The following is a 14,667-nucleotide window of genomic DNA, read 5'->3' on the forward strand; positions in this document are numbered from 1 at the left end:
CTCTGCTGGATGAGGGGGACGGAGAGTGAGAAAATCAAAGAACACCCTATAGAGAAAGTGATGCCGAACTGTAATATAAAAGAAGGGATAGGTTTAACAAGTAGGCATAGTAGAAAACAGTCCAAACTGAGAAAACGGTTTATGCAATGACATGGGAAGCACAAGTCGACATTATATCCTCTGGGAGGAGCACAAGTATTTGATTATAGCTCGGGTTTGTGGTGAACAGAAGAGCAGTGTGAGAGGAGGTGTGAGGATTGGATAGAAGCCAATCATAAAATCTTGTCTTCAGTTACTTTATGGAAAGTAACTGAAGACAAGATTTTAATTAGGGATGACATTTGCCAAGTAGAATACTGTGGCAGTAGTGGGAAGGATGGATGAAAGTGAGCTGAAACTGGAGGCAGGGAGTCTATTTAAAGGTTATAACCAACGTAAGATTGTATACCAACTATATTTAAAAAAAATAACAAAGGTTATTACGAAAGACCTGAGTGGGGCTGTGGAGTGAGAGAAGATGAGAGATATATAGACGCTAGAACCAACATGACCTGGTTGTTTACCATCTTCTGTTATATTTCACCAGATCAAAATTCTTTAAGCCATTTTTAAAAGCCTGTATGTGGAGTGTTTGTTTTGATCAGATGTTGAATCCTTTATGATATTTTAAGCTACGTCAGGATAACTTGAGCTTTTTCAACCAATTTGACTGTGGTTAATTTAAACTTTGTGGGATGATATTAAGCTGTAGATGAAAATTGAAAAAATACTTGATTTATTAGAACAGGAAAATAATTATGTATTATTAAAGTTTTTGCTGAACAATGCAGTAGCTAGGACTGGTAAATATAAATTTAATGTGTCAACTGTAACAAGTACATTAAAATCTGAAGAAATGCTCATGTTGTAAGCATGAAAACTGACAATTGATGAATTTGTTTTTCTTTTAGTATATAGATGTCTATCTGTATAAATAACAAAAATATGTAATGTATGTTTATATGCAATTTTCTGTGTGCAGCTAGAGATGTAAGAATATTAACCTCATGTTGTCTTAGAAATGGTATTAGATTTCATCTATACTTTTAGGTAACATGACTCTGTAAGTATCAATCTGTGATTCAATTTCTTCTATTTATTTTAGTTTGTTTTAGTCTGAAGCAGTGCGTGGTGTTTAAACCAAGCGATTGCTCTTCTTGATTACAGCCAACTAGTATGTACGGTATTTCAATGCATCAGATCTTTGCATCTTAAAATCACTAGGCAACTCTTTATTCTAAAACTGGTTGACACAAACCCTTACGTATCAAGCAGTGTGCGCTTCATTGACAATATCACCCTAGTCCCCAGGAGCCTTGTTATCTTTTTTCTTCAACCGTATCTCATTAGTCAGCTCCATACTTTTGATCCTTCTTTTTGAATTTAGCAGTCCAGCTTTATATGTAGACACTTAATTCCCTCTGCAGTTAGGAAGCCTCAGAGCAAAGGCAAGAGGTTTCCCGTGTCTAATTTGGTCTGTAATACTCACCCAGAATTTTCTCTCAGCTTTAAGAGACCTGTTTGTGCATAATTGTGTGTGTGTGTGTGTTTACATGCATGTGTGTGTGCATGTGTGTGTGTTATGTCTGGTATATATATTAGATCTTATATTATTTAAATTTTTCTACCAGAATTTTAGTGTGTGTGCTATATTCATGGCAGCATTCACCAATATGGTTTGAATTCAGGAGCACTGGGAATAGCCCATTGTAAAAATTATCTCCTCACCAAAATTGTACAGTACATTAAGTGTTATCATTAGAATTTTTTAAAATTTTATTTTGCATTCTCTTATAACAATGAAAATGCTTTGGGAAAGGTTAATACATTTTTTTTTTCATGAGATTTATAGCAAAGAGATATAGTAGTGTTGTTGGACATTAATTTCGGGCTGAAGTAAGGGCAAAGGTTCTTTGAGGAGAGGAGAGAATACTAGGCTTTAATCACTCATCCTAGCCTTTTAGCAGCTCGATCAGAATTGCTCCATCACGATATTTATTTAAAAAATCTTTTAAATGCTGAATATTAAGAGTTAAATAAGATAATGATAATGATAAAGGCAGGTAACATTTATTGCACAGTTACTAAGTACAAACTGTTCTAAGTACATGTAATCTTCAACACAGCTCTATGAGGTTATTATTATTATTATGTCCATTGTGCAGGTGAAGAAATGAGATTTAGAGAGGATAAAACACTTTCCCAAAGTCAAATGGCTGCTTCTGGCACAAAGGCACTTGGCCTATAAGTGGGAGGGCAGTCAGTGAGAATAGTCTTTGCTCGTACTGCATATATTCACATGTTACATTCTTAAATGCCAATTATTCAAAGGAGAAGGCATCACTGGCAAGATAATATATTGTATACATTTTTAAAAAGCTCTTCAATTTAAAATAATTTGATCTTAATTCTGTATTCTCATTTGGCTTCCAGCTTCATTTTTATGCCCTCATAGTTTCTGATTCTTATTTTTAAACTCACATATTCCATTTCCTAAATAAAAGATGTATGTTTAGGGCATTTTCAGCTGTTTTTGCTTGCTCAAAATTTAGCAGGCTCTATGTTTACTGAAATATTCTAATATATAGAAATAGATATTTTAAAAAATTTACAATTTTAATTACAAATAGTGAAATTTATGATGAAAATTACTTTGTATCAATGGAAGAAATTGTACTATTTCAGATAATCACTCTAAAGCTCCTGGTTTAGATTTACAAATTAGACCATGTTCCCAAATTTAAAGTGATAATATTTCAACTATATAGTTTCAGTGAAGAAATAAATTAGGAGGTGAACGGAAGGAATATGGCTTTATTACAGAATAAATGGGGAGAATCACATTCCGATTGTTGTATATAAAAGAAGTATGTTAATTATTCAAGTACCAGAAAATAATAAGACTAAAATAATATACAGAAATGTAAAATAGGAGCTGTTACCTATGTAAGACATCTAAAGATATACATGCTACAATTTTCTAATCCGTCTAAGGAAAGAACTACAATAAAATCATGTTCACTGATTCCCTTTTATTCATAAGCTTATTTGACATTCATACTAACCCTGAAGGCTATCTAGGATTCCATGTTCATTTTTTAGTTGAAAGAACAACAGAAGCACAAGAGATGAAATTACTACTTTTAAGTAGCCTGTTGTGCCAGTGATAGAGACTCTTTGCTACCAAAGTCACTAATTTTATTTGTTGTTGTTGTTGTTGCTGCTGTTTATTGATTTTGATAATATTAGGAAAAGAAAAAAACTTAGAATGGTGAAAGATAAACAGAATTTTTACCATGCCTTCTATTTTTATGCTAGTTCTTTGCAAAATCGCTACCCTCCTCTAAGAAAAATCTTACAATTTTCATTTTATTGAAAATGACATTAAAAATCCTTCAATTAATAAATATGAATGACATTAGATCCTATCATCTTCTATTCCCCTTGCATTATTCTTATTTTCTTTAATAATAAAGTGGATTACTTCTGAGCTCCTTCTATGTGCATCATAATTTGCAGATTTCATTAAAGCAGAACAGCTGTGTTCTGGGTATTAATCAGGTACTCAATCTATTGGAAGCTAAAGACATAAGAAGCAAGACCGGAAATCTCAGTAATGTGGGAGTTAGAGAACTGACAAGGACAAGGGCCTTTTAATATTTGTACCAAATTAAATGTAGGAATACAGGCTTATCTCCTCATCAGGGTCTACGTGTGCCTTGGAGCCTTCTGTTCTCCCATCCTCAGTGGGAGGTGGAGTCTAGTGCCTGAGACGTAATTAGAGAGATTAGATTTGGTCTTCCCATCTCCCTATATTTTATTAATCTTTCATTTACACTGGGATTAGATGAGATTCCCTTAACCAAATTCATTGAAAAGATTTGTTCATTTTAATATTTATGCATGCTGTTAAGTCCTTAAAGTGGATTCTTTTTGTCTGTGCACTTAATTGGATCAGTGGGTTTCTTCCTATTAACATTTTTCTTTTTAGAGATTAGGATTGATGAATTAAATTAGTGACATCTGGCTCAGCTCATCTGTTAAATACAACTTCTTTAATGACTATCTTATATACTATGGAATAAAATGAACATTTGCTATGAAGATAAAATGTTTAGAATCACACACTAAGTGTTGAATCGTTAAAAACAACAACACCAAAGCAAAACTCTAATAATCTGTGAATGTCCAAAAGCAGAGGATAAGAGAGATAACATTTAATGGCACTAAAAAGTCACTTTGAAATCCTTACCTTTTTCAAGTATGAGAATAGTGTGTTAGTTTCTAGGACTAAAATGAAAATTTACTCAACCCAAAGGGTGTCAAAATATAGCCTGAAATATTTACATAATTTAATATCATGAAATATTATTTAAAATAATATATGTGTGTGTATATACATGTGTGTTTTATTTTTGTCATCTAAAAAAGCAGATAACATTAGAATTTCACTGGAAGTGTCTTTCTAAAAGTTAAATGAGATAACGCATAGTAAATGGTTAACATACCTGCTAGCATGCAGTATGTACTTAATAAATATTATTGACTTTGTTATTACTGGTGGCAATTATTTAAATATAGGCTAATTTTATCTCAACACAAGGCTATGATAACAGAATGCTGTTTTGGGTTAAATGGAAATAGTATAATAAACATTTTGGCCAGTTCTCTTGTTTTAATTAATTGCATCACATTTACCATTATTAAAAAATAATTTTTAGTATCTAGTCTCTTACGTAGCTTCAGTATCAACAGGTCTTATCAAAGACTTGTCTAAGCTATTTTATGTTTTACAAAATACATTTTTGATACAGACTTCCAAAGTTACTTTGTATTTTACGTAAATCATAACAAATATGTTTTTCTTTTTTCTACTTTTTTTCTGTTTAATTTGAATTCTGTAGTTGACATCATAAATAACCTTAAGGTTTTTCAAATAGTATATAGTGCCTTCAATGCATGATGAAGCTCTGAACCCTGAATAAGTCAGCAAAATGTATCCAACTTAAAAGGGAGCAACAGTGCAACACTGTATGGATTGAAGTTTAAGGAAGAAAATTGAGTCAGAACTTGACTACAATTCTGTATTCTATATCATAAACAAGATATAGATATAAGTCATGTACTTTAGAATAAGCAGCAAATGTAAGGTGCTTCTTTTGTGCTGTTACAAATTAGATTTTTCTTTCTTCCCTTGAGAAGCCAGATTGAACAATAGAGTGCTCTCAAAGGAAATCGCTGAACACCAAGGCCGTGTTTTTGAAAAGTGTAAGAAGAATAGAGATGTATGCTTGGTTTTTTACATCAATTATCAGTGAAATCCTGTTATACCATTCAGAAGATAGGCCCCAAAGTCAAGGTTTGCTTTCTCAGCATCCACTGCTTTTAATAGGTTTAGCCTTGAACATCCACAAAAGACTTATTTTTACAAAATCTAATTTTCTAACAAAGATAAAGATCTTTGTTTCTTAAAAGTTGACAGAAAATTAGGACTAATTTTGCTCTTAAAGTAGCCATAAGACACTTAGTAAGTTCATTAATTACTGGCAGTAGGTTCAAGTCTAGATCACCAGTTACTCTTATACAGTGAAAAAAAAATGTCACTCATATACTTCTAATCTACATTTAAACAAGAAATTAGAAATTTATGCGAATGTAAAACATTACTGTTTTGGGGGGATTGGAGGAGAAGGAGGGCATGTGTGAATATTGTATGCAATATATTACAAATGCAATACATATACAATATATAATTGAGAATAGAAAATTGAAAACACCTTTAAATACTGCTAAACGATTTGTAGAAAACCAGTCACAACTACATTCTTAAATATATCTATCCAAATAAAAGTTGTAAAATGTTATTTTTGGCCAAGAAATATTCCAAGTTTTAAAAATATATTTTATTCCAGAATCTTGTATAAAACATTATTTGGCTACTAAATTATATCAGTGTTTCAGCAATTAAATAAAATCCTTCAAATTTTGATTTCTTGCTCTGGACTTTCAAATAAAGATTGCGACTTATAGAAAAGTAATTGCATTTTTAAGGTGTTTATAACATATAGTGACAAATGGAAACTTACTTATAATCTGTTGAACTTTAGTGAGAGTGCCACAATTATTTTTGAGTGTTAAGTCTTATGTGAATATAAATTCTTCGTAGGATTAAAGATCTCTTAATAATCACTTTTAACTTCACGAAGGCACCTGGCTTTTTACCCAGTTGTAACCAGAATAGTTCATTGAAAACATCTTTCTGCTTACGTGTGTCAATATAATGAAAGTAGCAGGGGAAGAAAATATTCAGGAAATGATATATATTTGTTTTAGCATGGCCAATATTCTTCATTAGTTTTATTATTCCATCATCCGAAGATTACCCAGTTATTTTATCCTGAGTTATGTTTAACTGAATTTAGCTCAGCAGTTCCTTTAAGTCAAGCTCTATCTGAGTTATGCTAATAGCATAGAAATGGAGAAATGTAGGGCTCCTTACTAATTCTAAATTAAGCTATCATTTAATTTTACAAGGTTAAGAAGGTAAAAATCTGCTCATTTCAGGAAACCAAAATAATGTTTATTAGCTAAATGTAACTCATAATGTGAATCAGAAAAAATATAGCCAAATAATCAATGTAAAATAGTATTCATATTTGTTTGTTTGCTTTGATGCTTTAAATATTTTCTTTTACATTTTCAGTTGCTCTCAATGTAATTTGAGGAAAAATTTTCCTAGTTCAGCAATTTATTTTACTTTGTATTTTTGGTGTTTTAATAAGTTTGAATGATATGATTAAATGAATGACTCTTGCTTGAACAGTCTCTGTTTAAGAACTGGAGATCTGTTCTCTCTTCATAGTATAAATCCCTTGAATTAGAACTGTTAGATGAAAGACTATGTGTGTTTTTGATAGATAGCTGCAGCCAAACTCTCCTCTAAAGAGGCTGTACTACTTTTGCACTCTCATACCAACTTTGAGTTTTGATTTCTTGCTCAGGACTTTCAAATAAAGATTGTGACTAATAGAATAATGATTGCACTGAAAAATCTTCATAAATATACAATGACAAATGAAAGTAACTGTATCTTCACTCATTACTATACACTATCTATCATCAAGTTGATAAAACTTGCTCAAGTGATAGGTATACAATACCACTTCTTTTATTCTGAGTAAAATTTAAAATCAATGCATGTGCCTTTTCTGCAGATATTTTATGTATTTTGCTCATTTACAGGTGAACAAATTTTGAAAAAAAAAGTTTTGAAATCTAATAATGTCTAGTCTGAAAAAGAGAATTTTCAAATGTATAAGTGGCAAATTTTAAAACATATCACTATGATGATAAGAATATTTCAGAATATTTCAGCTTGACTTTTCCCCCAAGTATATAAAAGTATAATTCACAATCAGTGTATCACAGCCTAATATTTAGTAAAGTTATCAAATAAAACTTAAAACAAATTAACAGCCTTGAAAATAAATTAATTTTATTAAAAAGAATTAGATATCAGTTGTTGCTTAATGTGAATCAAAGAGTAAAGGAAATTGAAGAGATAGTTAGAATAGATTGAGATTAATGAAGTCTATCTGGATCATAAATAAACATTATTTGTTCAGTGGAATATTACTGTTAAATTCATGAATGTTTAAAGAAAAGTACGATGTCCCTCTTTTTCTGTGATATTTTGTATATTACTATAAATATTCATGATAGTGAATATCAGTTCAGGTTATCTATGTGAATATAAATTTTCATATAACTGGTCACTTCGTGTTCATGGGATCATGCTTTTGCATATGAATTCACTAATCTCTCAGATGCACTATGAATCTGACCCAGCTCATGAATATTCACACACACACTGATCTTTCTGGAAGTAATCACATCTATAAAGATGGAAATCTTATTAGTTTTCAATAATGAGAAATGTATTAGGATGCTGCTCCCCGAACAATTTTACAATACCCTGTTTTTACTTTTTTATAAATGATAGACTTTAATATATAAACACATATCCTAGACATCTTTCTTGATAGACACTCTCTTTACTTTACCTTTAAAGAAAAACTTGCGCATGATTTAAAACCATGATTACATTTGCTTCTTTTATGTTCTGTGGTCATTGGAAATAATAGAAGTTAAACAGTATCTCTAGTCCTTATCCCAAGCTAATATCCACTTTTTAGACTTGGTTATAGATTCTCAAATTCAAAGTAGTCCAAGGTGCTAATCTGCTGGGTGCATTGTACATATTTTACTTATAAAGATCGAAAAAAAAAAAAAGATATGAGATTATCTGCCATCTTTTTGTGTAAAGGGAAAATAGTATTATAAGCCAGTTAAATATTTACTATGTTAGACATGAGATGTTCTGATCAAAAAGACCCATAATTACAAATTGTATGTTATTTGAACCCATATTATATCCCACATTGTAATGCTTTCCTTTGATTATGAGTGGCATATATTTGGTAATATCTGTCTAAGATCAGTCAGCAGTTGCAAGAAGGTATCCAAATCAATGACCTGACCCTTATTAGCACCATGCTCTAATTATTAATTGAACTAACCAGAAAAAAAGAGAACGATTGTTCATAAAAGTAGTGATAGAATATCAGCTACTTCTGGTTCCTAACTCTGATATTGTCAAACCTCTCAATGAATTTTTTCTTTGTAAAAATGCATATTTTTTTGTGTGTAAACACACTTAATAAACTATAATAATGACAAACTTTTTTTTTAAAACTCGGGTAACAGATCAGATTATGTTAGTATATCATAGAGAATCATTAATAGTTGAAGTAGGTGGTCATCAGACTGTGCTCTGAGATGTCCTGTAGGTTTCTTCAGAACCACCTCAAATGGAGGAATGCTTCCTACCCCTTCTGAACCAGGAGAGCTGTTACTATTTTATGTATCACAGTCATTCTCAGAAGGGAGCAATTTGGCCCTCCGAGAGCTATCTGACAATGTCTGGAGACAGTTTTGCTTGTCACAGCAAAGGGAATGGTACTGGCATCTAGTGGGTAGAGGCCAGACATAGTGCTTAACATTCTACAAAACACAGGACAGCTCCCACGACAAAGAATTACCCAGCCCAAAATGTCACAAAGGTCACTATCATGTAAAAATCTGTTTGAAGAATAATTCCATGTCTAAACTTTTTGATAGCCACTGGATGAGAGCATGTTTATAGGTAAAGCAATGAAAATGTATAGCATTATTTTGTAAATAAATGAAGACTGATTTAATTGTTAATTATAAATTTGTACTGATTTTTTTCTTTTTTTTTTTTTTTTTTTAGCAACAATTGTGTTAAATGAACTCAACTGGACAAGTGCCTTAGACGAAGTTTTCAAAAAAAACCGAGATGAAGACCCTTCTTTGTTGTGGCAGGTGTTTGGCAGTGCCACAGGCCTGGCCCGATATTATCCAGGTAAGTGCTCATTGTTTCAACAGGTAGCAGGTAAAGTGCTAAGTACCAGTCTTAATGTTTCTTGAGAATACTCTGCTACCTTCTCTTACATTGTAAGAAAAAAGATGGTTGTCAGGCTACTTTTAAAAGGAAAGGGTATTTACCCTTACCTGGCTCTATATCTACCAAAATCACTTTAAACCAAAACACTTGAGAAGCAGCTGGAGTGCTGGTTATCCTAGACCCTAAAACAATTCTGAGATAAAGATCCAACTGCTCCACGTGGACCCAGGTGTGAGTCACATTAGAATATTGAATAACATTTTTAGAAACTAATTGAAATCTTTCTCTCTAGATTTCAAGTTTGTGCTTCTGTGTAAAGTGTTGATGCTTTTCTTTAGACAATGAATTAGACTTGTTAAAATTAGTATGACAGGAAATAAAATGAAATTTTAGTGAAAACAGCTTTTTTTGTGTTAGGTTGGATTCATTCTGAAGGTATCTTAGTGATGGTATACAATGAAGATGAACATATTTTATTAATTAAAATGCATAAGCCCATGTTTAATGTCATTTATTCTTATAAAAGAGGGTAAAGAGAAATAAATCCATAATAAAAATGAAAAGTTAATCACTAGTACATCCTGAGAACCTGTTTAAAGCACTTTTAGTGAAATGTCTGTTGGTATTTTTAACTTCCTCACTTTTTAGAACATGCTGACAAGCACAGATGCATTTCCTTTCTCAAAGGCATGGCCTGAGTTATGGGACACATACTAAGTAATTTGACTTTAAATAGTATAGCGTATTCTTCCTGAGACTTGAGTTTTTCTAAACATGCTAAACAAATAGAATTAGTCACAATAAAAAGTATCACAGCAGCAAAAATGTGGTAAAATAGAAATTAGATAATATATAGCTTCGTGTGTCAATAGCAATGAATAAAAGTATGTCAGCATCATCAGACCGAATAGCACCCAAATTATGTAAAGACATATAGCTTCATGGTTGCAAATGCCAAATAGTAAGATCGATTAATTTTTTGCAGAAATTTAATGGGCTAGGAAATGCCTCCTTTGTATTTCCATGTTGAAAAAAATCACCAGTTAATAAATGGGGAAAATATCACATAGGTTGTTCTAATAGTGGAATTTTCTACTTACGGAAATATTGTTCAGTATAATGCAACCCTTTTAAAATACTCTTATGTTATTAATATGTTAAATAACATATATCAGGAGATTGAAAATTTTAGTATATAAGGTAATATAAAGAGAAAAGCAACACTACTCATGCACACAATAAACCAGATATAAAAAACCTTAAAGTTATATCAGGTCTTAGAAAACATTTATAAGTATATTTTTGAAATATAGGAATTAGACATCTGATAACCTAAGCTTTTAAGTCTTTTAAAATATATTACCTCAATACAAAATTTCATATATGAGCAGTTGAGTGAAAAGAGGAAAAAAGATAAAAGAAAATTAGGATAGTGATGAGAAAACAAGAGCCCAATACCAGAGGGAAATTGATGATGTTGGAGGCGGGGGGAAGAAAAGACAAATAAGGACTGTAAGAGCAAAGGGAAAACTGCACATAACAGGGGAGAGAGAATATTGGAGTTAAGGGATGGAAGGAAAGATAGGTTGTGCTATGAGCACAAAGATGGCTCTTCTTACAAATGTCAGTTAACTTTTAAACTTACTAATAAATCATCTTCTAAATTCTTTCATTTTAAATGCTAATTGAAGATAATGACTTTAATTTTTTAACACTTCATATATTTTCAAATGTGTTGACATTCTGTTCACTGTATTTTAGAAAAGATCTGAATCCATGTGGTCCTCAAGAATGTTAGCTATGGAAGCAACCCTGTGCTCTCCTGCAATACCTCATTTTTGAGCAGTGGGTTGGCAGACAGATTGATTCACTGAATGACTGATGGGCTGAATTCATTTACCCATTAGAGGAGGTTATTTAAAATGGCTGTCTTGACTGCCATTGATACAATTTCAATTTTAGTGAGTCTGTTACAGAGTTCTGTTTATTTTATTTAAAATGATTCTTTTAACTGCTATTGATGCAATTTCAATTTTAGTGAGTTGTTCTATTTTTTTTTTTATTATTTAACATACAAAAAGCTGAGCAAAAATATACAACTTTATAAATTAGGAGGTATATACCTGTGATACCGTTACTATAATCAATGTCATAAACATCCATCATCTCCAAAAGTTTCCTCCCACCCTCTTATTTATCATTATATATTTTTTGATAAGAATACTTAGCACAAAATTTACCCTCTTAGCAAATTTTAAAATACAGAACATAGTATTGTTAACTATAGGTACTAGGCTATACAGATCTCTAGGACTTATTTATCCTGCATAACTGAAACTTTGTACTCTATGACTAATACCACCCCCACCTGTTTCCCACTTCTCCCAACCCCTGGCAACCACCATTCTACTCTGCTTTTATGGGTTAGACTACTTTAGATTTCTTGTTTAAGTGTTATCATATTGTATTTGTCCTTCTGTTTCTGGCTTATTTCACTTGGGATAATATCCTCCATGGTCATCCATATTGTCACAAATGGCAGGACTTTCTCTTTTTTTTAAGGCTGAATGAGTTGCTCTCTATGATAATAATGGTATAATAAAACCAGGTCTCTTTAGCAAAGACATTAAGCAATATTATAATTTAAAAGTGGAACTATCTTCTGTTTATACTGACATGTTTTCAACACCTTTAACACCTTTGCCAAGTTGAACGCTTTTTAAAATGAAGTGATTTTTAAAAATTTCTCAGTAAACCATACCCATCTCTCTGCTTTTAGCCTTACCATTTTGATACAGGCCAAAGTAATGTAGAGTAGCTCATTCTTGATTTTTAGCTGTTAAAGCAAAGGTCAAAAATAGCCTTTCAATATTGCTAATTATCTTATATCTGAGCAAAAATAGAATATATTTTACTTTTACTTAAATGGATGAAATTAAGTTAATAAGTTAACTTAATTTAAAATAAGTTATGTGAAAATAACAAGACTTGGACCTCAGGCTAGGATCTGCCTGCTGTCTGTGAGAAACTGGGAGGGTCTCTTAAGTTTTCTGAACCTTAGTTATCAAATCCAAAAAATATGAACCCTAACTCTCAGTTTATCTTCTGAGGGTTTTTGTGACCAATCAGATAATATAATAAAAAGTACTTTGAAAATACAAAACTGTAGGCATTTTTACTGGAGTGAATATCAACTAGATATTCTTCATGTGAGAAATTAAAGAACATAATTGAGGTTACAATTATTTGACAGGAAGAAGAAACAGATGTGGAAGGAGTTCCAGACAGACAACTGAGCAGTAACAGCTGGCAGTGACCCTGCGTGGTCAGACCATGTAGGTTTTACTCTATGACTCTAGTTAAGTCATTTCTCTGCAGGGTTGCCAATAAAGTAAAGGATGCCTGGTTAAATTTCAATTTAAGATGAGCAACAAAGAACTTTTTAGTTATAAGTATGCACTATTGGGGAAATTTTTACAATAAAAAGAAGTATTTTTTATCAAAATTCAAATTTAAGTGGATGCCCTGTATTTCTTTTTGCCAAATCTGTCAACCCTGTCTCTCAGGCTCTGAGTTTCTATATATTTTTTTAATGTGGGAAAATCAACTTCCCCATTACATCACAGAATTGTTGTATCAAAAAAAATCTATTTCAGATATTAACTCAAATGTAAAATTTTATAATTTTCTTTTAATTCTGTAAACTACCTTTTAAAAAAAACTTTAGCTACAATTATTAAAAATAAAGTGTTTTGCAAAACAGAACACTGACTCAAAATAGAGTCACAGAAATATTCTTGCTCAGTGTTCTGATGCTCCTTGGAGCAGGGCTACATGGTGTGAGTGGGTTAAGCAAGTATATACCGAAGGCCAGGGTGTAAATCTCGCTTCCATCACTTGATGTGGTGTTAACCTTTGGAAAACACGGACTTCAGCTGTGAAATGAGGATTATAATGGTTAAATTGTAGAGTTAAGAAGTAAATGTGCTTCTTAGGAAATTGCCTACATGTAGGAGAAAGTCAGTGATAGTTGGCCACCCTCAAGATTTCCATTTATCATATTTGAACTACATGGAGACACTGCTGGCTTCTAATAAGGAGATGTCTGGAGTTGACATAATATAAAGGCATTTCTGCAGAGATGATTTTGAATAGCAGTTTATTTGGTAATTAGTGGGGATTTGAACTCTAACATCTGTCATCGGACTGAAGATCAATAAATTGCCTGTTTTCATTTAATTGACGTGTAAAAATAAGCTATAAACATGATTGCTGTATTTTTTTACCCTCTTCCTCCTTTTTCCTTTTCTTTTTCCTTCTCTTCCTCCGACCCATCCCATCTTTCTCTTTCTCATCTCCAACTTAGAAGGTAGGTGGGCTGTGTGATAATAAAATAAACCTTATACTGGAGGAAGAGGAATTCTTGATCCACAGTAAAACCACCATCAGCATAATTGTATACTTTGGCTGTCACGTTACATCTCTGAACTATTTCTTCACCCGTAACTGGGGAGGATTGAAGATTTCCAGGGCAGTCACTAAATTTATCTACTTATACTTCTAGACCTTTCACATTTGCTAAGTCCACAGTGTGTTTTGTAGGATAACTAGAGTAAATTGCCCGAGACATACAGATAGCTTCCTGGCATAGCTGAAGCTGGAACCCATGTCCGGTGATGTCTTCTTCATTGTTTATGTGCTGGTAGTAAAATCACTTTAAGTGTTTTACTTTACAAGCTCTTAACTGATTAATATAATTGACTTTAAAGCTATTAAAACTGCTTTCAAGGGCAATCAACTTTGTAAATTCTCACCCATCATAAAAAACTATAGGTATAAACTAATTTCATCTATTAGTATCTTCTGAAATTGTACCAATTACTTCAGTAATTGGGATTGTAAATTAGGAGTTAGTGACTCATTGAAATGCCAATGTAGACAGCACGTATTTTTTTAAAGGTAATTAGTTGCATTTACCAAAAAAAAACCCTAAAAATCAGCTTCATGACATTTTCTTAATGTCTTATTAATTATTTGTTCTTTCTCTGCTAGCCCTCATTCATTCATTTAAAAATAAACATGAAGTTACAATAAAGGGATCTGGTATATGTTGAGTTACTGTTAAATATACTTCTGGGAGA

The 14,667-nt window shown here is 32.0% G+C and overlaps 1 protein-coding gene across 7 annotated transcripts in view; it reads left to right on the forward strand.

The window, feature by feature from the left end:
- The window catches only part of CACNA2D1 (calcium voltage-gated channel auxiliary subunit alpha2delta 1), a 452,371-nt gene that overhangs the window by 303,531 nt on the left and 134,173 nt on the right, over window positions 1-14,667 (forward strand). For all 7 annotated transcript variants that reach the window (XM_015599796.2, XM_015599800.2, XM_015599795.2 and 4 more), the window contains exon 7: window positions 9,353-9,484. In XM_015599796.2, the coding sequence (XP_015455282.1) occupies window positions 9,353-9,484 (132 nt within the window). The remainder of the gene's footprint in view (window positions 1-9,352; window positions 9,485-14,667) is intronic.

This window comes from Pteropus alecto, unplaced genomic scaffold (genome assembly GCF_000325575.1).
Source record: "Pteropus alecto unplaced genomic scaffold, ASM32557v1 scaffold69, whole genome shotgun sequence".
Taxonomy (NCBI): Eukaryota; Metazoa; Chordata; class Mammalia; order Chiroptera; family Pteropodidae; genus Pteropus; species Pteropus alecto.